Source organism: Mustela nivalis (genome assembly GCF_964662115.1).
Source record: "Mustela nivalis genome assembly, chromosome: 2".
NCBI lineage: Eukaryota > Metazoa > Chordata > Mammalia > Carnivora > Mustelidae > Mustela > Mustela nivalis.
The window spans coordinates 34,334,730-34,356,385 of record NC_139021.1 but is presented as its reverse complement, the minus strand read 5'-3'; the positions used below and the strand labels follow the sequence as shown (position 1 = coordinate 34,356,385).

At 36.2% G+C, this 21,656-nt stretch overlaps 1 protein-coding gene and 1 long non-coding RNA gene across 16 annotated transcripts in view; one reads left to right on the top strand and one right to left on the bottom strand.

The window, feature by feature from the left end:
* UBR5 (ubiquitin protein ligase E3 component n-recognin 5) overlaps positions 1-21,656 on the bottom strand; it is a 138,327-nt gene that overhangs the window by 10,589 nt on the left and 106,082 nt on the right. For 5 of the 15 annotated variants that reach the window (XM_082721269.1, XM_082721270.1, XM_082721271.1 and 2 more), the window contains 19 exons: positions 21,500-21,611; positions 20,368-20,499; positions 19,720-19,981; positions 18,896-19,160; positions 18,511-18,722; positions 15,350-15,580; positions 14,786-14,859; positions 13,412-13,584; positions 13,199-13,312; positions 11,985-12,205; positions 10,508-10,628; positions 10,307-10,411; positions 7,331-7,574; positions 5,739-5,850; positions 5,029-5,173; positions 4,006-4,136; positions 2,587-2,647; positions 394-569; positions 94-178 (listed from right to left, as the gene is read on the bottom strand). In XM_082721269.1, coding sequence (XP_082577395.1) covers positions 94-178; positions 394-569; positions 2,587-2,647; positions 4,006-4,136; positions 5,029-5,173; positions 5,739-5,850; positions 7,331-7,574; positions 10,307-10,411; positions 10,508-10,628; positions 11,985-12,205; positions 13,199-13,312; positions 13,412-13,584; positions 14,786-14,859; positions 15,350-15,580; positions 18,511-18,722; positions 18,896-19,160; positions 19,720-19,981; positions 20,368-20,499; positions 21,500-21,611 — 2,976 coding nt within the window. Of the gene's footprint in view, positions 1-93; positions 179-393; positions 570-2,586; positions 2,648-4,005; positions 4,137-5,028; positions 5,174-5,738; positions 5,851-7,330; positions 7,575-10,306; positions 10,412-10,507; positions 10,629-11,984; positions 12,206-13,198; positions 13,313-13,411; positions 13,585-14,785; positions 14,860-15,349; positions 15,581-18,510; positions 18,723-18,895; positions 19,165-19,719; positions 19,982-20,367; positions 20,500-21,499; positions 21,612-21,656 lie in introns of all 15 variants that reach the window. The other 10 variants (XM_082721272.1, XM_082721265.1, XM_082721268.1 and 7 more) reach the window with 6 other exon arrangements.
* The window catches only part of LOC309859961, a 72,734-nt gene that overhangs the window by 45,470 nt on the left and 5,608 nt on the right, over positions 1-21,656 (top strand). The gene's annotated exons all lie outside the window — the stretch shown is intronic.

Below are 21,656 nucleotides of genomic sequence, written 5' to 3'. Positions count from 1 at the left end.
CCATGTCATTAAATGTTTGAAAATGCTTTATAATGGCTATAAAAGGAAAATTTTGCAATTGTAAAAGCAGTTAGGTTCATTAAAATCACTTACTTTCCTACCAAGCAACACTTTAATTACATGTCTATTCAATGTAATAGGACATAGTTCATTCTGTAACAGACATAGTCCAAGAATCCTAAAAATAAAAACAGGGAAATATATTTAAATTTGAAAGTAATTCTAAAACACATATAACCCCACACATACATACATAATATACACACAGTATTTTGAGAATTCTACAGCCTCATTTCTAATCAGTATGAAGAACATATACACATTTTAAAAACGATTGTTTTAGAAAATCTCAAACTGAAATTGTTAAAAAATTTAAGATTAGCGTTATTTTACCTGCCAATGTTTCTGAAACAATTCAACCTTGCTTCTGTGTTTTTGCCAGGCCTTGGAGTATAAAATCCTCTTTTTCCAGGTTGGTAAAACAAAGGGGCATTATCGTCACCATCGTCTGTATCGTCTAAATCCATATCTACAACACTTCGACTAGAGCCATGACGCTTTCGGTTTTCCTAATAATAAAGTATCAGGTTAAGTCCCAAGTTTTGTTTTTTTGGTTTTTTTTTAAGCTTTTATTTATTTGAGAGAGAGCACACACGCATACAAGGCGGGTAGGGAGAGAGAGGGACAAGCAGAGTTTGCACTGTGTGTGAAGCCTGATGCAGGGCTCAATCTCAGGACCTGAGACCATGACCTGAGCCAAAATCAAGAGTTGGACACTTTACCAACTGAGTCACCCAGGCACACCCCAAGACTGATTTTAAAAACAAAACATATGAACCAGTTGTCTAAAATCATTCAAAGGGAAGTCAGGTAGGTAAAGCAATGTTTATATTTAAATGTAAATTTTTTAATTCATCTTTTCAGAACTGTGATACTTATATAAAGCTCATACCTATTAAATCTTTAAATTCTCTGTCCATTTAAAATCACTAATGAAACTGGTAGCTTCTTTCACCCTAATTCCTTAAAGATACTTTTGCTGGATATAAGAATGATGAACCACTGTCTTCTGGCTCATACCTTTCTGATGAGAAATCCACTGTCTTTCAAATCACAGTTTCTCTATATGTAAAGCACTGTTCTTTGCTTAGTTTTACAGCAGCTCAATTATAATACATATAGACATAGTTTTTCTATTTAGGGTTCATTGACCACCTTGAATCTATAAATCTTGGTACCAAATGTGGGAAGTTCTCGGCTGCTATTTCTTCAAATATTCTCCTGTACTAGTCTTTCTTCTTCTTCCAAGTGCTTTCAATGACACGGATGTCTGATCTTTCATTATGGTCCCACAGATTCCTGAAGTTCCTTGTTCAAAATCTTCTCTCTGTTCTTTAATTTCTGTCTTCAAACTGACACTTTCCTATCCTCTTCATTGAGCTACTGACCTATCTACTGAATTTTTTTCTTTTAGAAAAGTTGTACTTTTGTAACATTTTTCTTAAAGATTTTATTTATTTGAGGGAGAGAGAGAGCATGCAGCAGGGGAAGCAGGCTCCTTGCTGAACAGGGAGCCCAGTGCAGGAGTTGATCTCAGGGCTCTGGGACCATGACCTAAGCCAAAAGCTTAGCCACCCAGGCATCCCTAGACGTTGTGCTTCTAATTCTAAGCTTTTCCCTTGGTTCTCTTTTACAGTTTCTATTTCTCTGCTATGAACCTCTTTCATTCAGTTCACTAGTGCTTAACTTTATCTCCTATTCTATCAGATAAAGATACCCCCATCTCCTAGAATATGAGATAAAGTCTTTGATAATTCCAACAAGTAGGTCATCTTAAAGTTAGCATCTACTGGTTCTTTTCCCAGGAGAACTAGTGGGTCTTGTCTGGTTCTTTGTATATTGAGTAATTTTGGAGTGTATCCTGGCCTTTTGAATATTAAGCTGTGAACTCTGGGTCTTGTTAAAATGATAGGGAGAATGTTGATGTTTTGGGGTTTAGCAGGCAATCACTCTGGTTAGATTCAAATTGGAAGTGTCACCATCTGTGCACAATGGTTCCAAAAACAGATTTTCAAAGCCTTTTATTTTTTGGGTCTGCCCTGCATTTGCACCATAGATAGTGTGGGACCTGGACAATACTACAGCTCAGTTCTCAAAGCCTTCTCTATTTTCCAGCTAAGACTGGAGTTAAAGAGATCAGCTTTCCTCTCTACCCTAAAACAATGCCATGCTACCTGTTAATCAATTTGACCGCCTTCTATCATCTGTGTGCTACTATCTACTTTTCAGAATACTCAGGCAGTTCCTTTCACATTTTGTTCAGTTTTTAGTTGTAATCAGTAAAAGAGGTAAGATTGTATTGGGTCTGCTCTACCATGACTGGCACTGAAGTGTTTGGGGAACTAAAAAAGCCTTCCTTACTGCCTCTCCACAGGTCTCATTTTCTCTGCATCTTTGCACTCACTTCTTCCTTGAGTTAAGCACTAAGAAATTCATGACATCTCTAAAATTAAAGCTTAATTCAGGCTGTGCTAAATTGGGAGTTCCAAGTGCTGTTTATTAGCTCATGTACAGAACATCTCTTACCTGTACCTTTTCTGAGGAGTCTAATAATCCAAGATCCAGGATACTATCAGCTCCATTTTCCCTAAAAACAAATCAAAAACCTTTTACACCCCAGATAATTGAGGCTTCTAGAATTTAGTGTAGAGAAACATGCATTTGAATTTATAAAGATTTATAAATACATTTATTAAAGGCTTTAAAAAATATCCAAGACACATACTAGTCAGTGCAATTATAGGAACAGAGAAGTCAATACTATGTAACAAAAAAAATTAGGTACTATATGTGTGATTCAAGATAATGAGCTAAGGGCTATCTGATTTACAACAAAATAATGCAGCTTCATAGGGGTACTGAAGCTTAAGCTCACAGGTAGCATTATAAAAGAACAGAAAATGTTCAAAAAGCAATTGCAACAGGAATCAAATTTTTTAGTGTGTTTAATTATTCTACAATACAAATTCACAGTACACTTTACATAGCCAGCTGAAAGGAATCAAAATTACACATTATTTGCATTCAACAGAAAGTACTAAATTGGCAATCCTCACATATAAAGGTTTTTTTCCCAAATGGACATTCCTTGTAACCTTTTCTATAGTGGGTTGAGCTCTATCGGTGCTGATTACATCCAGAGACAGGGAAAAGGAATGAAGAAATAGTACATAAAAGCCCAGAGAAGAAAAACAGTAATTACCAATAAAGAAAATAAACCTCTAGCAATAGTCTTTTGACTTGGATGTTCAAAGGCTGTGAAATAGGTAAGTGGCTGTTACATTTCAGTGCTTAGCCTACCCATTTATCCATTTCTACGACTAGATCCAATCTAAGTTCCTGTGCAAGATCATGACTGGGAAGACAGAAATTTGCATCTAAAAAGCCTCAAACTGCATATAAGAGTAGTCTCAGGATAGAAGGCACAGATAAGTTTGGCCTATCTTCCTGATGTCACCTTTACTTTGTCACCTTGGAAAAAGAGTTAATTTAACTATTAGATATTTTTAAGTTTTATATTAAAACAAATATACTACACAACAGAAAGCAAAAATTTGCGTGAATTTTTAAGATAAGTCAGGAGCTCTAAAAGAAACTTCACGCTTATGGCAGTAACTCAGGGATTACACCTCAGTTCCTTGAGATCTCTGGCCTCTGCCGTTAGGGGTATTCTGGTAGAGAATTTGGGATGTACTTTTTACAAGTTATTTCTAAATATCAGGTATATAAAAGATTTTTAGAACCTAAGTCAGAATGCTAAAATTCTAACTTTCTAATACATGCAAAACTCAATTGTCTCACTCACGGATTTTAAGCCTATCTCTTATAAAACCATTTGAAGTTGTGTACTTTATAGTATACATTTTAAGATATGGTAGCACCTACATCCTAAAAATAAAGTAGTTGATATTTAAACTGAAATGCCTTCCCAATTATATACATTACCGTCCGTGTGCTATAATGAGTTCCATGGCTTCATCCACTCTTGCCCTCAGAGAATCTTCACTTGCTAGAAGGAGAAGCAGCTGAGCTGGGGATAATTCCAACAGCATGCCAGTGATTTTACTTGCAAATGCCTGTAAACAACAAACAAAGTTAGCTGCCCTTACTCTCTGAAACCTCTTGTCTAAATCAACAATCTTTTAGCCACCCCCACCCCCAAAAGAAGAAGAAAATGTAAGACACTTGGGAAACGAAAAAAACTTCTGAACTAGTTAAGGTATTTTATTAAACTGGAAGCTTAATTATAGAGAACTTTCAAAGTCTTGTTAAAGCTAGTTTAAAATTTGTATGACAAGCCTTTTAAGATTTCTACTATCTATGAATAAACATACAAATACTCAGTTTCCATTTATCCCCCTCAGAGAGCCAGAAACCTTTCTTTCATGTAGGGTTAGAAGAAAAGAATGGGAGGGAAGAAGTGAAAGAGGGAGAAGAAAGAAGACTATAATTAAGGCTAAGGATTTACTGAAAGAACTATAGCTGGTTTTCTGTTTTCTCTTGATGTAACATACATGTAAGTCATGTATAAAGGAAAACAAACACAACTAGTTTGTTTCATAATATAGGAAAAAAACCTTTGACAGAACATTCAATATAAAAATCTGGCAATACTTAACAGCAATAATGTAGATTATTTGCAGTATGTCCTAGCTACAATTTAACAGATTAAAAAGTCTGTTTCAAAATAACAATTTGTACAAATAAAGGTACAAATTAAATGCACAGGTAATTACTTATGCACACAAAGAACTTATTAGGTAGAATGCCAACTTAGCACAGGTAGAAAACACAAATCTTCAAGCTACCCTCCAGCAAATTTTGCTGCTTTCCCTCTTAAGCTTTCTTTTAACTATAGTCCTCAACCACATGACTTGAAAGTAGCTAACATTTTTACAATGCCAACTTTAATTAAAAAAACAAAAATGGCAGAGTCAGTTATGAGGAAGCCGAGTGCACCATACATACTGGCTGCATTGCTTGTACACGAGGATAAAGTCTCTCTCCAAGCGCCTGACGATGTGCCGGCAGAGGATCAGGATCATCACTAGGATTCCCTTCAGAGGCTGGTCGGAAGGGCCTAGTATCAATGGAAAGCTGCCTTCTGAAGTCTCTGTAAGAACAACAAAGCTATTATATCTTATTTCCCTTGTCTGCAAAAAACATCAGCACCACTGGTAACAAAGATGAAAAACCAGAACATATAGGTAGTTCCCTCTGGGATTAAGGTGGTGGAATGCCTAATGGATGATGGTTGGAAAATAAAGATTTTCTAGATACTGTTACTTCAAAATCTGTAACTTTGCAATGCATAGTTCAATTTGATCCTAAGATTCTAAGGGAGCAACCCCATAAAATACCAGAAATCAAAAATTCACCCACACTTCCTAGAAATTTTAGTCCAAAGTAAAATGCCACCCACCCTAACAGGAGAAAAATTAAGAGGTTTAAATATAACACAATTTCCACAAATAAAATTTTAAGACAAATTGGGGAAAGAATGATTTTCAGGGTTTTAAAAGCAAAATATTTTAATAATAGTACAGTTTATTTACCCAAATGTTAAAACTTTTTCTAAAAAATAGTACATAATTGAGACCCTCCTATTACAGGCCAGCTCCAATTTCATTCAAAATGGTGGTAGGTGGTATTTAGTAAAAGATACAAAATGATCTCACCTATCTCGATCTCTCCGAGAACCTGCTCGCAAGCCACTACTCCTTCTCATTTCCCTTTCTCTCTCCCTTTCCCGATCCCTCTCTCCTCTGTTCCTTAATCTCTGCATTAAACCTGGAAGAAAATGTGAAACACACTTTATTTAGATACATGTAAATGCAACTACTTTAACTTTGAAAGTCAATGGGAGGACATAAGACAAATATAAGAACTTAACAGGTGAAGGTTATCTCATTTAGCATTTTTGTTAGTGCCTTTCTCTGATTCTCTGGTTTGAAGGTTGGGGGTTAACTGTATAGAATGTACCCTGCATAGTAAGTATTCACTCAGTCATGAATTATGTCACAATTGTGAAATAATATGTAGCAACTGGGGCTGTCAGTTTCACCATAAGTAATGGTGAGACTTCTTAGATGATTTAGAGTCCTATCTCTTTTCTTTATTCTTAGTTTTGGGCATTAAGCATTTCTAAACACCTAAAACATTAGCTATTACTATTTTCAAAACGTTGAGCATAATAAGCCAACGGAAACCAAAGTATGGTTTCCTAAAGAGAATGAAGAAAAGTTTATTCTGAAATGTTACAACTTCCCAGGTTCCCTCATTCACATCTGCCAATTTCTTTTTATTATAAGAAAGTCAAATGGTAAAACTAATGATGAAAGGCTGGAGTACTCCACACATCTTTTCATCCTCAATCTTTCTTTCTTTCTTTTTTTTTTTTTTATCCTCAATCTTTCTTGGAGCTCATTCAGCCTCTATGATGGCAGTTTACAGAACCTCAATACAGTATCACTAAAGCCTAGGTAAAATAAAGGATTTCCTTAGTAATTCCCTCCGCCTGAATTATCCACCTACACGATGACAATTCCTGCCCTCACTTTACATGAATCCCCAATTACAACCTACTTAAAGGCATTTGTAATTTTCACAGATTTTTTATTTTAATTTGAAAATTAGCTAATAATCCTAATCCCTAAGTACTGGTCCTCAAGGAGGTACAACTTGAGCCAGGATGTTAAAAAGAAAATCTTATTACCGAAAAAAACCAAAGTCTTGCTAAATTATACAGTAAAATTAGTAATACAGTCAACCAATCTACATTTGCTTACGAGCTCCTTATTTCATTGGGGACTGGTAGCAACTCTGCAAATTGTACTCTGAATAGCACTGCTCTAGAGAACAGTATTTTCTTAACAATCTATGCTAATTAAATACAGGGTGGTGGAAATCTGTAATGTGCTCACTGATTTTTTTCTATTACTGTAGAGCTTACAACTTCCCACTCTCCAAACATGTAACAACTGAGATGAGAAACTCACTACTGCAGTCACATTTATGAAAATAAGTGGGGCAGTAAAAGAGCAGTGATGAACTGTTCATTAGAGTAGTTTAAACAAGAGTAAATCATTAATCTAGAAAAAAATTGTATAAAAATGCGTATTGACACTAAAAGTTCTCCCATTATAAATATACAACTGTGATTATAGTTCTTTTAATGAAAGAAGAATCTGTTTTCTCCTCTCAATCCCCTTTACCAATTTCATCCATTGAAATAATTTTTATGATGCTTGTTATCTGTAGATACACTTACTTGTATGAGTGCCTTTGTTAGCATTTTGGATACAATCTAAATTTGGTAGTTTTTCATTTGACAAAAATGCTTGTGCAATGGCTGTATAAAAACTTCGTGCTACACCACTGCCCTCTCCTGGCTCATCCTTAAATGTGACTTTTACTCTGTGTACAGCCATTGGTGTGGTAGCACATCTTCGACCAAAGTGATTGTTTAGCTGCCTCATGGTCTGCTGAATGAGAAGATCTCGATCCCGATCAACCTATTAAAATGCACCAAAAAAGTAGTAAAGTCAGTATTAGAAACTGCCTTGAAATTTTTCTGTATAAAATATGAAACTGTAATTTTAGTTTCTTGTTGAGAGTTTAACTACAAAATAATCTGGGTTCTTGGGAGCTTACATTCCAAATTTAAAACTTTTTTTTTTTTTGAGAGAGAGAGAGAGAAGGAAAGTGAACATGGGGGCGTGGGCGGATGCAGATGGAGACAGACCATCTTAAGCAGGCTCTGCACTGGGCTCAGTATCGCACAGGGCTCAAATCTCATGAACCTGAGATCATGACCTGTGCCAAAATCACGATTTGGACGCTTAATAGACTGAGCCACCCCCAGCCCCAAATAAAAAACATTCTAAAGCATTTAAAAATGTCTTGCATTAAATCTGGATAATGGAATGTAACTCAATCTAACATTTTCTTAGTAAGTCTGTTGGAAAACAGCCATTTGTTCAGTTTTGGAATATACCAAGATAATTCCAAGTAAATAAAAAGTGTGTTTTAAAATAAAACACAAAAAAACCCAGCATATACTAGAAAACACAGATATATTTCTTTCGTGACAGAAAACGACAAGTAAAAGAAAAATGACGAGCTGGGAAAATGGTGAGTGTCTTCTGTTACAAAGCTGTATCTTCATATAGCACTGTAAGATAATGTGCTTCTAAAGAACCTTAAAAAATTGAGGAAAAAAACAACAGAAGAAAATGGGCAAGATATAACAGTTCATAGAAAAGTAATAAATATATGAAACAATCTTTAACTTTGCTCATAATATAAGAAATGCAAATTCAAACTACACGGAACGCCATTTCTTACCTAACAGATTGGCAAAAATCTAAACATTTGACAAACTGCTGGCACAACTATAGAGGCATCGCATATTAATGTTGCAAGTGCAAAAGTACAGAACCACCATGCAGAAGTATTTGCCAAAATTATATATACATATGCCTTTCTATGTCTAAGAATCTAACTCAAAGACACACATACTAGCCAAAAAGAAAAACACACACCACTATTCATAACTGCAAAAGATTAGAAATAAACCCAAATGTCTATCAGTAGGAGATTGGTGGGGTGCCTGGGTGGCTCACTTGGTTAAGTGTTTGCATTCCGCTCAGTTCATGATCCCAGGGTCCTAGGAGTAAGCACCACATTGGGTATCCTGCTTAGCAGGGAGCCTGCTTCTCCCTCTCCTCCCCACCCTGTGCCCTCTGTCGCAATCTCGGTCTCTCTCAAATAAATAAAATCTTTAACCAAAAAAAACAAGAACAAAATCCCGCAACACCACCACCAAAAAACCTGTGATACAACCATAAAATGCATTACTAAGACAAAGCAGCTGTAAAAGGAAGGCGAACACTGATCTACACAGCAATGGCTTTACCTCTGGGATATACTGTTAACTGGGAAAAGCAAGATGGAGTAAAATGTAGAGCACACTCGGGGTCAGGAATAGGGGAGAGAGATGGGTAATGAATACATACACACACATGCATGATTACAGTTTTTTTTAAAAAGGAAGACAATTAAAAAAAAAAAAAAAAGGAAAAGAAAAAAGAAAACCTGAAGGGGAAAGGTAGGCGCATGGTAAGAGACAGAAATAGAAACCAGATTTCCCTAAATGTAACTTCTTCTGTAGAGTTGTCCTTGCACTACTGTAGATATTTTACATTAATGACAAGAAACCAGATTTCCCTAAATATAACTTCTTCTGTAGGGTTGGCCTTGCATTATTGTAGATGTTTTACATTAATGACAAAACCAAACCAAGAAAAGGTGAGAAAGCAATCCCTAAAAGTTAAAAGCAAAATTAAACAAAAGGCCCTGATTGTATGCAGATTAGTAGCAAAACCACATTAAAATTGTTTCAAGTGACTTGAAGCAATGTGACTATATCTCTAATTGGAAGGCCAAATAATGCACATAAATCTTAAGCTATTTTCAATAATCATTTTGGGGTGGTAATGTTGATGTTGTGATTCTAAGACTGCTGTGTATATGCTATGATTAAAAGCAAATGAGTAACTTTCTTAGTGTTGTTGGAAAGTTGGATGTATGGTTTGGAAGAAGGGAGGTAAAGACTAAGAGGTGGAAATAAAACAATTAGGTGATCCTAAATCTTAAATTTGAATTGGAAATATCAAGTATGTACTTAGTATATCACTTCTCTTTTTCTTAAAGGAAAATTTCCTAGCTCTATCCATTGAAAAGACCTAGAAACCATGACCGATTTAGTAGGTAATGAGCAACCCTCAAGTCCAGATTATAATCTCAAAATATTCCTACTAGAAGAAACCAAGGGTTCTTGAAGAAATGGTTGATTTAAGATCTGTGACAGGAAATACACAAGATGAGACATATCAAAAAGTAAAGAAGTTATCAGAGTGCTGGAGTCCTGTCAAAAGGACCAAGGAGCCAAAGAGGACTCAGGACTCCCACTAGCCAAAGAAACAATCTGAGCATCAATGGAATATAATAACCTTAATGGAATAAAGGACATCAAAAATGTTTAAAAAAACAAAAACTAAAAATACTCATTGATCAAGAGATGATGTTAGGAAACCAACTGCCAGAGATAACCACTACTCTAAATATGGTGATTACCATTTATTAAATTTTTAATTATAATAAACATATCCCTAAACAAGATTTTTTGTTTTGAAACTTCAAATAAATGGCACACTATATGTATAGTATAAGAAAATCTAAATACCTTTACCTCTAGTGATAAATCTCTTGACTGTTGGTTCCTCAGTTTTTCCATTTCTCTACGGAATTTTGATTCTTTTACCTCAAAACCACCCAATTCTGTTAGGATCTTTAAAAAAAAAAAAAAAGAAAGGCATGACAAAATTATTCTCTGACATAAGTTCTTATGAAGCAGAACAGAATTAAAAGTGCTCAAAATACATACTGATCCAGGTTCTGCTCCAACATCTTCCATGAAAACCCTGCCAAATAGTTCCAAAGAAAGGCGCCAACGTCCTAACAGCATATCGTGGGAAATAACCATTCCCATGAAGCTACACTGTGGCCTGCAAGAGGTTTAAGGGGAGAGTGGGAAGTAATTAAGCCAACTATAAAGATTCCTTGATTTTTGGTCAATGACAGTAATTTTCTTGATCTTTTCAAACCACATCCTCTCTAACACAATTTTTCTGTAACTCTCATTCCTCACAGAACTTCTCGTTTTTATTCCATTATTCCTTCTGTCCTTTATATAAGGATACATCTCCCAGCTGCCTACCTTCATCTTCAACTTCACCTCTTCTCCCTAAAGTCCATCATGCTTCTCCATTTGGGTGCCTCCCAGATCCCTCTCCAGTTCAGATTTTCACAACAGACCAAAATTTCCACTGTGTTAAATATATCCATGTCAATGACCTACATGTCCAACTCAACACAGGAAAACAGAATATGGCCTCTTCACTTCAATGACACTGCCTCATGCTTTTTTTCAGTAGTACCACCTATTTCCCTATGGCACAAACTTGAAACAAATTTTAATGTGTCTTTCCCCTGTTCCTCCAGAGTGATTAAGTCCTTCATAAGCTTCTCTTTCCAAAATTTCCTATCCATACCCAAAGGCAATATTCTTTCTCAGCCCCTTTACCACTAGCCTGAGCTAGAGTAACAGCTTTCTACTTTATCTCCTTACCTCCAATTCTTCTCTCCTTCAGTGGTTTGCTTCTACATAGTCTGGCCATCTCAGCTCAGGCCATATTGTCTCCAAAAAGCTTGCCCCCCACCCCTAGTCCACATTTCTTCCTTGCCTTTTATGGTTGTTGGACTGTGTATATAAAATAGTATATCGTTTCCTAAGCAAAAATAATTGTTTGATATTCTGTAAACCATTTGTACCCAACAAATTATTTGAGATTAGTCATACCGAGCCACAGTGTACACTAGCAATTTTTATTGGGAAATCAAAGAACCCACCTCTTTCTTACAAAATAAGAACCAACTGTGAACCTGGCATAGGAGCCCAAGCAAGTGTGAGAGTCACGAATCTACAAAACTCTATAGTCATTCACAGGGTTTTCCTTTGTTGAGCTGCTGGTAACACAACTGTTAACTGGCAATTTGACATGGACATACTTAACTCAGTACTGAACATTAAAAAAAAAAACAGAGCCTTAGAATTTCCTCAGTAATGTGAAGAGAAAATTCGAATCAATCAATGACTATACAGTCACCCCCAAAATCCAGACAGCGCAAATATTTAAATATCTGATTATAAATCAGGAACACACAGAAGTAAGATAACATTTAATTCTATTATTTACATACAAATGATATAAAATTATAAAATCCCTAAATAAAAATTCTTCCAAGAATTATAATACCCATAAAGTAATATAACAGAAAAACTATCTCCACTTAGCAAATACCTGAAAGATGTAAGAGGTGGGCCTTCACTTTCAGTCAGTCCTATTTCTGCTAGTAAACTGCTTTTCAATTGTGCTGCAAGATCATGAGCAGATGGCCCTGGTTTTGAACTTTCAGCTTCTTCTGGCACCACATTCTGTTCTTCCCCTTCCTTTTTTTGTCGATTTTGCATGTTCATTACATTTTTCAAATTGGCAGCATAAGACATTTTAGTTGGGAGAACCTATGAATTTTTACATATAAAAGTTAGGCATTAAAAAAAAACCACTGACTAGATTTCCTTTTCAAGAACTTACTAAAACTCCACAGAAATTACATGGAAGTTAAGTAATTCCTTTCTAGTCCTTCAATAACAAAGATGAAGCCTGTTTCTTTTCTCTGATTCCCCTCGCTGACCACCAATGAAACTGCACCACTGTGCATATACCACAGCAGCCTGAGAACTTTTAAAGGATTCTTTATAATACCAGTGGTTACTTTAATGCCCCATGTATTTTCAGTATTTGCAGGATTGCATTCTTTTGTCACTCAGATAATAAAGAAAATTCTGCTCCTAAAAATGTTTGTTATGTTTTTATTTGAGAAGTAGTACAGACTGTATAATTTCAGGCTCTCAAATAAGGCTTTTATCTATAAACTAGATCTACTATCTAACTAGTTGTATAACAACAGACATTCCCACAAGAAATGACAAGAAATGTCATCTCTGTAAGCCTCAATTTTTTACCCATAAAATCAGGATAAAAATGCTTTCTATCCAACATGGTTATAAAGATTGAGACCGCACCTAGTAGATATTAATAATGACCTGTTGAATAATTCTACTTTATTCATATTCTACAGCCAAAAAGAAAACTTTGAAGCCAATACGACAGATATTCATATATATGATATATATACATATGCATTACGCATATGAAGATTTAATTTCCAGCAGCATTACAGCATTCAACTCTGTGAAATAGGCAAAACACATAATGAAACTGCCATTTCACAGATGAAGTCACTGACCTAAAACAAGTTAGTTCTCAAAGCAGGATGTTAACACTGATGGAGTTATGAAATAATATGGAATTATGTCATAAGGCAGGAATTTCTGATATTTCCATTATTTGAGGCAATACAATATTCTGGAATAATGCATTTCCAAAACTCGAGATACTGGGACAAGTTCTCAATCACAAATATTGTATTGTGAAGATTTTTACTATCTTACCTCAAGGCAGTTTCTATCCACTGTAACCTCCATTAAGCATTTCCCACTACTGGCAGATGAAGAATAAAGACCCTGACTTGGGCGGCCAAAAAGATCCTCCTTTCTAGCGTTTGGCTGGAATTTTAACAGAAATATTCTAGTTACACTGAACACTTAAAAAAAAAATAGAGTCACTTAAAAAGAAACCTTGTAAGACTAGTTTATCTAAATCACCTGCAACAGATGTGGCTGATCAGCCAAGGGGATGGCTTCAGCCAGAGGCACTTCAAATGGATTTGGGGGTATACATCCAAGGAACGTCATGGAGTCTGAGCGTCGGAAAAATGGGTGGTTTTGACCAGTTTCTGCAGGAAGAGAGTCATCATCCTTATCATTCAAAGTAGCACCTAAACGTAAAGAGATAAAGTGTTTGTTTTTTAGAAAGTATTAATTACCAGGGAAGGGTAAAAGAATCTCAATCTGTTCAATCCAAAATTCCTGTAACCTCTTCATGAAATTTTAATGTCACCCAAAACCCAAAAATAACTGTCCAAATTCTGATAATATTTTTAGGTGAAAATTTTAAATACTACCAATTTAAAGTGATTACAATGGTAAATTCTATTATGTGTACTTTAACATGACAAAAAAAAACCTTAAAGTATTAACAGTAACAAATAGTGTTCCATTTCTGTACTGGACAAACATTTCCCAAATCTTTCTCTCTCGAGGGAGTCAAACCTGAATAGAGCTAGCTTCCTAAGCCTATTCAGGACATGGCTCACTAATGACTCTAAAAGGAAGAGATGGTCTGGAGCAGAGATTTGAGCATGTGCTTACAAAAATTCTTTCTCTACAAGACAAAAATGCCTGGATGCCTCATTCATCTCAACAGTAAGTCAGCAGAACACCACCTTCTCCCCTTAATGGAGTAAAACTGGACAGTGTACAGTATGCTATGAAAATACTGAGCTATGGCTGGGTTTTCAAACAGCAGCAGTTAGATCAGCTGTCTTTCCCTTGGCTGAATAAGAGTTCTAACTGTTAAAAAGAAATAGGGAAGAAGACAGGCTATTTGACCCCACTTCAAAAAATTTTTAAATTCCACTTGAAATAATAGCTAAAAACTACAAAGAGACTGCAGAAGATCCCAAAATTTCTTCAGTTTGGAATATTTTTTTATTGAATTAACTCATAATTACGAGTTTTGATGTTCGAGAGTTATAATGGGTATTTCTCATTGTCTTGACTAAACCTATTTTGCATCAGCATTAATAAAGGTTCTCTTAAGATTTTTTAAAAATGTTGTACTTACACACTTAAAAATAAAGGCAAACATAAGACTAAAACACAAAGGATACAAAGATAAAATAGAAAAAATATTGACTGTTAAAAAGTTCATAACATTTCTTTAATTCATCCTTACTTATGAAGCAAAGAACTCAAGGATATATAAGGGATAATGGACAGAAAATGCAAGAAATGGGACATAGAGAAGAAAAGAGAAATTCCCACCCAGACAGAAAATAATGAAGTTAAAAAGCTTGAAGGGGAAATACTGAGGCAGCCATTTCTTGAAGTAGATTAGCAGATTTTCTGTACACTAACTTTGATTGGTGTCATCATCATTTTCATGTTCTGAATCTTCATTATCAATACCCAGTTCCAAGAGTTCTCGCGTCCTTTAAAAAGACAAGTTTAAAAAAAAAAAAAAAAAAAAAAAGACAAGTTTTTACATGAAGTATGGAGCAAAGGTGATGGGAACTATAAGCAAAAAACACTGAAGAAGTCAGTTAAGTATCTAGTCAATTTCAAACATTGTGATAAAGTTTCAGACTCTGGGAATGGTAGACTGACCAGCCAAAGGTACAGCAATTACAAAGTAGGTTCAAAAGAAAAAGGATAATCACAGTCAGAAATAGTGAGTACTTACACAAACTCTAATAGAAAACATGACAAACTACATCAAACATAAAGCTTAAGTGGATTCTCAGGTTTCCTGTTTTAAATGAGTAGCAGCTATGGATACTCAGCCCTCTTTCCCACATGAAATGTTCCTGTACTATTTCTCTTTTGCAACACTGTTCTCCTCACTCCAAAAATCGAACAAAACTGATAGAGACCATCTTTAGCAATTATTTCCTAAACCAACCTCATGGCAAGTATGGGTACCTTTTGCGTTCCAGTTGAGGCGTATCCAATGTTGTTTGCTGATTCATTGCTTTAATCCAATATATAAGGGCTTGAAAAACATATGCCACATGCTTCAGTGAGCAAACATCCAAAACTGGAAGAACATCAGAATGCTCATCATTATGAGACCGCATTAAAGACAGAGCGTAATTTAGGAAGTCCCCTCGGGCAGACATCATTCCTTGACGGGCGCTAAGCAATGTGGCACGTCTGTAGGAGGATAAAGAAATTAAAATCTTTTTTAAAAAGAAACAAATGTGAAACTTACCACCATCATAAATATTCAAAATTAGGAACTAAGGGTATCCATAAATCAAAACTCATTAACCATACGTGGTCCTCTTTTTTTGTTGTTGTTTTGTTTTTTTAAGATTTATTTATTTTAGAGGGGGGATGGTAGGGGGTGGTGAGCAGAGGGAGAGAAAGAAGCCAAGCAGACTCCCTGCTAAGCTCAGAGCCCAACACAGGACTCTCAGGACCCCGAGATCAAGACCTGAGCTAAAATTAAGAGTCAAACACTTAACTGACTGAGCCACTCAGATGTCCCACTATCCTGCGCTTTTATTCAGGAAAGGATTTCTCATGTCCTTTGGAAGGAAAAGGAGTTTCTTCCCTAAAGACAATGGTTCTTGAACTTCAGGATCTTATCAAAATCTCCTGGAGGATTTGTTGAGACAGACTGTGGCCCCATCTCCAGAAAATTTAGTAGATTTGGAGCAGGGCCCCCAAATTTTGTTATTTCTAACAAGCTCCTAGGTGATGTTAATGTTGCTATTCTGGGGAATTACATGCTGAGAACTACTGCCTAACATGACACTAAGACACAAGCAACAAGAAAACACACACAGCGTTGAGACTTTATCAAAATTAAAAACTTATGTTCAAAGGACACCATCAAAAAATGAAAACACACATAGGATGGGACAAAATTTCTGAAAGTCATGAATCTGATAAGGAACTTATATTCAGAAAATATAAGCAACTCATACAACTCAGTAAAAAAAAAAGACAATCCAATTAAAAAATGGGCAAAGAATCTAAACAGATGTCTCCCCAAAAAAGATATACGAATGACCAATAAGACCATGAAACAATGCTCATCATTTATTTAGCCATTACGGAAACACAAATCGAAACCACAATGACCTACCACTTCATAACCACTAGGATGGCTACAAGAAAAAAGTTAGTAACAAGAGTTAGCCACGAGACAGAGAAATTAGAAACCTCATACACTGCTATTGGGAATATAAAATAGCGCAACCACTCTAGGAAACTCTGGCAGCTCCTCAAATGGTTGACAGAATTACCGTATGATCTAACAATTCCACCATTAGGTATTTACCCAAGGTAACTGAAAACATGTCTATACAAAAACCTGTAAACAAATATTCACAGCTGCTTTATTCACAAGAGCCAAAAGGGTTGAAAAACCCAACTTACGGATAAAAAAAAATGTGGCACATCCATACAATGAAATATTACTAGGAAGTAATGTATTGACTGATAATGCTAAACCTGGACGAACCTTAAAACCATCATGCTAGGTAAAAGAAACCAGGCACAGAATACCATACTGTATGATTCCCTATATGAAATGTCCTGAATAGGCAACGCTACAGAGGAAGAGTGTAGATCGGTGGTTGCTTAGGGTGGGAAGGTAGAGGAAAATTGAAGGTGACTACCAGTATTCTCGTGGGGATGATAAAAAATATCCCAAAATTAATTGTGATGATGGCTGCATAGCTCTGACTATACTCACAAGTATGGAACTGTACACTTAAATGGGTGAACTGTGCAGTATGTGAATTCTTTCTCAATAAGGGTATTCTATTAGAATGAGAGCTACAGTAAAATAAAGGGAGACCCCTGTTCCCAATCAAGATATATTATCAGAACTCTATTCTTCAGGGAGGAACTTGCCTAACAAAGACAATGTTTGTATCTTTTTGTGGAGCAGCCTTCCCAGGACAAGAAAGCAGAGGCCTCCCAAGTAGTCCAGATCTCTCTGCCAAGCATTCAGTTTTGTACTCTAGATGTTTCCACCAAATCCGCTCCCAGTTCTCAGTAAATCAAGTATGTCCATTCTATACTCCTCTAGATTTTTCTCTTAAATTTCCTATTAGTTTATTCAGAATCAAAGTCTACGTGTAAATTTTGCCTCCTCCTGCTCCACCCTTCAACAAGGCTGTAATTCTGTATGATTTCAGTGCTTCTCTCTCTCTCTACCTTCCTGGCCTTCACTTGTCCTAAATAACTGTTACTTTTCAACTGTAGACTCCAACCATATCTTGTTAAGGTTCCTAAGCAGTCTCCTAAGCCCCTTGTCTTCCTCCCTAAATATAAATAGCAAGGTTATTTTACCTAAGCCAAAAATAGAACCAAATCCTAGGATGGTGACTTTGGGTATGGGGTACTTTCACTATACGGCACTGCCTCATGACTCTAGTATTCAATTTTGGGCTAATTCCTAGTCCTGAAAAAGTTCATTTTATAACTAAACAGAAAACAAATACAGGAGCACCTGGGTGGCTCAACTGGTTAAACGTCTGACTCCTGATTTTGGCTCAGGTCATGATCTCAAGGTCATGAGATCAAGCCCTGTACCAGACTCTGCTCAGAAGGGGTCTGCTTCAAGATTCTCTCCCTCTGCCCCCACTCAACTCTCTTGCATGTGCTCACCCTATCTAAAATAAATAAGTAAAACCTTAAAAAAATACCAAATACACAAATATACTTAAATACACTTCAACAAACTGGCAGATGTAGAAAAAAACATTTGAAGGAATCAAAGAGCAGCTTTGGTAACTGCATACTCTCTCCTCTTCCCAAGTACAACGTACATTCATATTCCACCATGGTCAAAGGATACAAGGATGTAGATCAACTACTTCAAAATGAGAAGTATTCAGCATCAGATTTCTACAATCCCAATGAATTTTTTAAAATTAGCTTGGATTAGACCTAACTTATTTTGCTTCAACTGCACAACAATTTAAAAACAACTAACACAAGGTATCTCCCTCCTTCAAACAAAACAGACTGAAGTCTTATGTAACAGCAATCTAAAAGCTCTATCTTTCTAGGACACACGTAAGGGTTCTGTCTAAACATACAAGCATATATGAAGCATTTCATACCGTCTGCCTTCCAGGGTTCGTAAACTAGCCTCTTCTCGTGCAGTCATCCTCTCTCTTCGAGCTGAATTCTGAGAAGCGTGAAGAGGATGATTTGGATGCCCCGGATCACCAGCAGATGCTAATGCAGAACCATAACGTAATTGAGCTTCAGTAGAATCCATAATACTGACCATCCAGTTCCAAGTGGGAATAAGCTTTTCTTCTACATAGTTCTATGAAGACCAAACTAAAATAGTTAAAACTATCCAAATAAAGTTAAATTTGATACACTAGTATTATGTAAACACTTGAATATTTGTAACATTAATTCCCATTATACTGTAATTCTCATAAATGATCAGCCAAAATATTTATTTGAATGAGTAACTTTTCAATGTTTTCATACCTGTAAGTTTACTGCATCTTGGTAAGTCAATTTCACAGCTGCTGGAATCTGAGAGTACACTAGGTGATTATACTTAGGAATAAGGCCCATCAAGTCCGAGATTTGTCTTATAACAATGCTGTAAGCCCTGGCTAAACTGCTTGCAGATGTTAAGTAGCTGCTGGCATTGCTAGCTTCCAAAGCAGCTGCCGCAGCTGCAGCACTCGTGCTGATGGTACCACTCCGGCGTAAATTTGAAGGATCAATATAAATCAAACCCGCTGAACTTGCTATAAAGAAAAAAAGGACAACCACAACAAGTTGTCAGATGCTAATTGTGTTTCTCTAGCACTGTATACATTTAAATAAGCTAAAAGATCAACTGCACTGGCAAATGTGGCAACTGAACAAAAAACTTTTTCTTAAACTATACTAAATTAGGGAGGACAATGATGAGGGGGACAAGAATTACTATAATGTTCTCAACCAGAGACAATTCCGCTATTCCCTGCTGCCCCCAAACAGGGGACATTTGACATCTACAGGCATTTTTGGTTGTCACAAGGGGGCGTAGGGGGTGGTGTTGCTACTGGCATCTGGTGCATAAAGGTCAACAATACTGCTAAACATACTACAATGCGCAATCACAAATAAAGGATTATTCAGTCCAAAGTAGCAATGGTACGAACACTGAGAAATCTTGATATAAGCATATGTAAATACTTTTTGTACTTGAACCCAGCAAAACAATGAAGAACTATTATGAAACTACTTAACTGGGCTAGATAAACATACGTAATTTTAAAAACCTATTTAAGTCTTTCAAGAATACGAAGTCTTCCAACTTGCCTGCTGGTGTGGATGTGCTGGAAGGGGCTGTGCTGGCTGCCCGCTGATGTTGGGTGTTACGGACAGCCCACTGCATGGACCGGGGAGCTTGAGCAGCACCATTGGCATGGGAGCTATTTGTGGTTCTCTCTAATGGCTCATCAAGCATAAAGGTCTCCTGTTCTATGTCGTCACTCTGACTACTGCTGCTATCAGAATCACTTGAGTCATTTGATTGTGAATCATCTTCAGAAAAGAAGGCAGGAACACTGCTCGCACCTAAATTTTTTATTTTCAAAACCGAAACCGTTGTCAGTTTGTTGATATTTAAAACTACAGTGTACTCCCTTATTCAGGAAAATAAACATATATTAAACAGAACACCAGGCTATAGTCTTAATAGTCTACAAAACTCATTAAGATAGTTTAATTACAAAACAACTGTTCTAAATGAACCTTAAAACTAATCAATTCTTAAAAATGAGAAAAGAAAAAAAAGTTATTAAAATATCTTCCTCACTAATATCCACAGGGAAAAAGGATTAAGTCACAAAAAAGACCCACTCTTGTGCAAATCATAAGGAGTATAGTTTAACCAATTCATGCTGAGTATACACATAGCCTTAGTATAAGCAAGAAAGCTGGATATAAATAAGGGAACGTACCTGCTTCTGAGCCCGCAGTTGCTGCAGTAACAACACTTCTACGCCCACTAGCATTATCTTGGTTGCTATGGTTACTTTCACTGTCACTTTCTGTTTCAGCTGCTGCTAGCAAGTCCAGCTCCATGTCACTCCCTAGAAAATATATTTAAATAAGAAGGGGGGGGGGGGAGTACAAACTCGTTGTGGAACAAGACAAGGTCCAATAAACCAGAATATCATAGGTAACAGAAGGGTGGAAGGGCAGAGAGGAGGGATTACTACGACAACAAGCATAACTGCCCGCTTAGTAGGAGAAAAATGACTAGGCAAATGATGGTACTCAGTAGACTATTACACTCCAATTCAAAATCTGTTCTGCATTGCCTAAGGTAAAAAAAGGGTTGGGCAAGAGAACCTCCATCAGGGGCAGAGTCCTGGGCTAGGTCCACTGCTCTATTTTCATCTGTTTTACATACAGGGATTCCAAAAGGGAAAGAAAGCTAAAAAAGATGTATCTAGAATTTCACAATATATACATGTCAAAACATGTAAAATTATAAATTTTAAATACGTGCAATTTGTTGTATGTCAATTATACCTCAATAAAGCAGATCCCCAAAAAGTCTATCTGACTTATAATGACTAGTAGCAAAAAATGTCAAAACGATAATTGTTAATGAAAAAAGAAAGGCACAAAAATTACACATGTAATATCTAAGAAGACATGCATGGGAATGGGGCAGCACAGGGGAGGACTGAAAGTAAAAATACAAACTATTGGCATCTGGGTGGGTTTATGGGTCATTTTTTTTCTTTTCTCTAATTGGCAAATGTTGCCTAATGTAGTTATGATTATTTTAACTTCTAGAAAGGCTTTTAAGAAAAAGTCAAAACTTTTAAGTCAAAACCAAAAGGTAAAGGAGGAAGAAGATAAAATTATTTTATATTTATAAATATATACATAGGCATATATGCATAAATTTTTACGTGTATGTGTGTACAGCTGCTTACTAAAATTTTCAAACAGATGCTAGGTTGAAAACATGTTGAACTTTACAGTCATTATACGTCAAATGGGGCTTTTCTCTATATTAATATCCTTAAAGGTACCTGATTTATTCATACTGAATAATTTCTCAAATAACCTGCATACCGTCTTCATCATGCTCATCGTGTTGTCCCTCTGCCTCAGCATTTTCTTCCCCATGTTCTTCCTGTTCATCATGATGATCCTCTTCTCCAGCCACACCCTCCACCACCTCAACCTAAATCCAGAATCTTATTTGTAGACAATCAAAGCACATAATAAA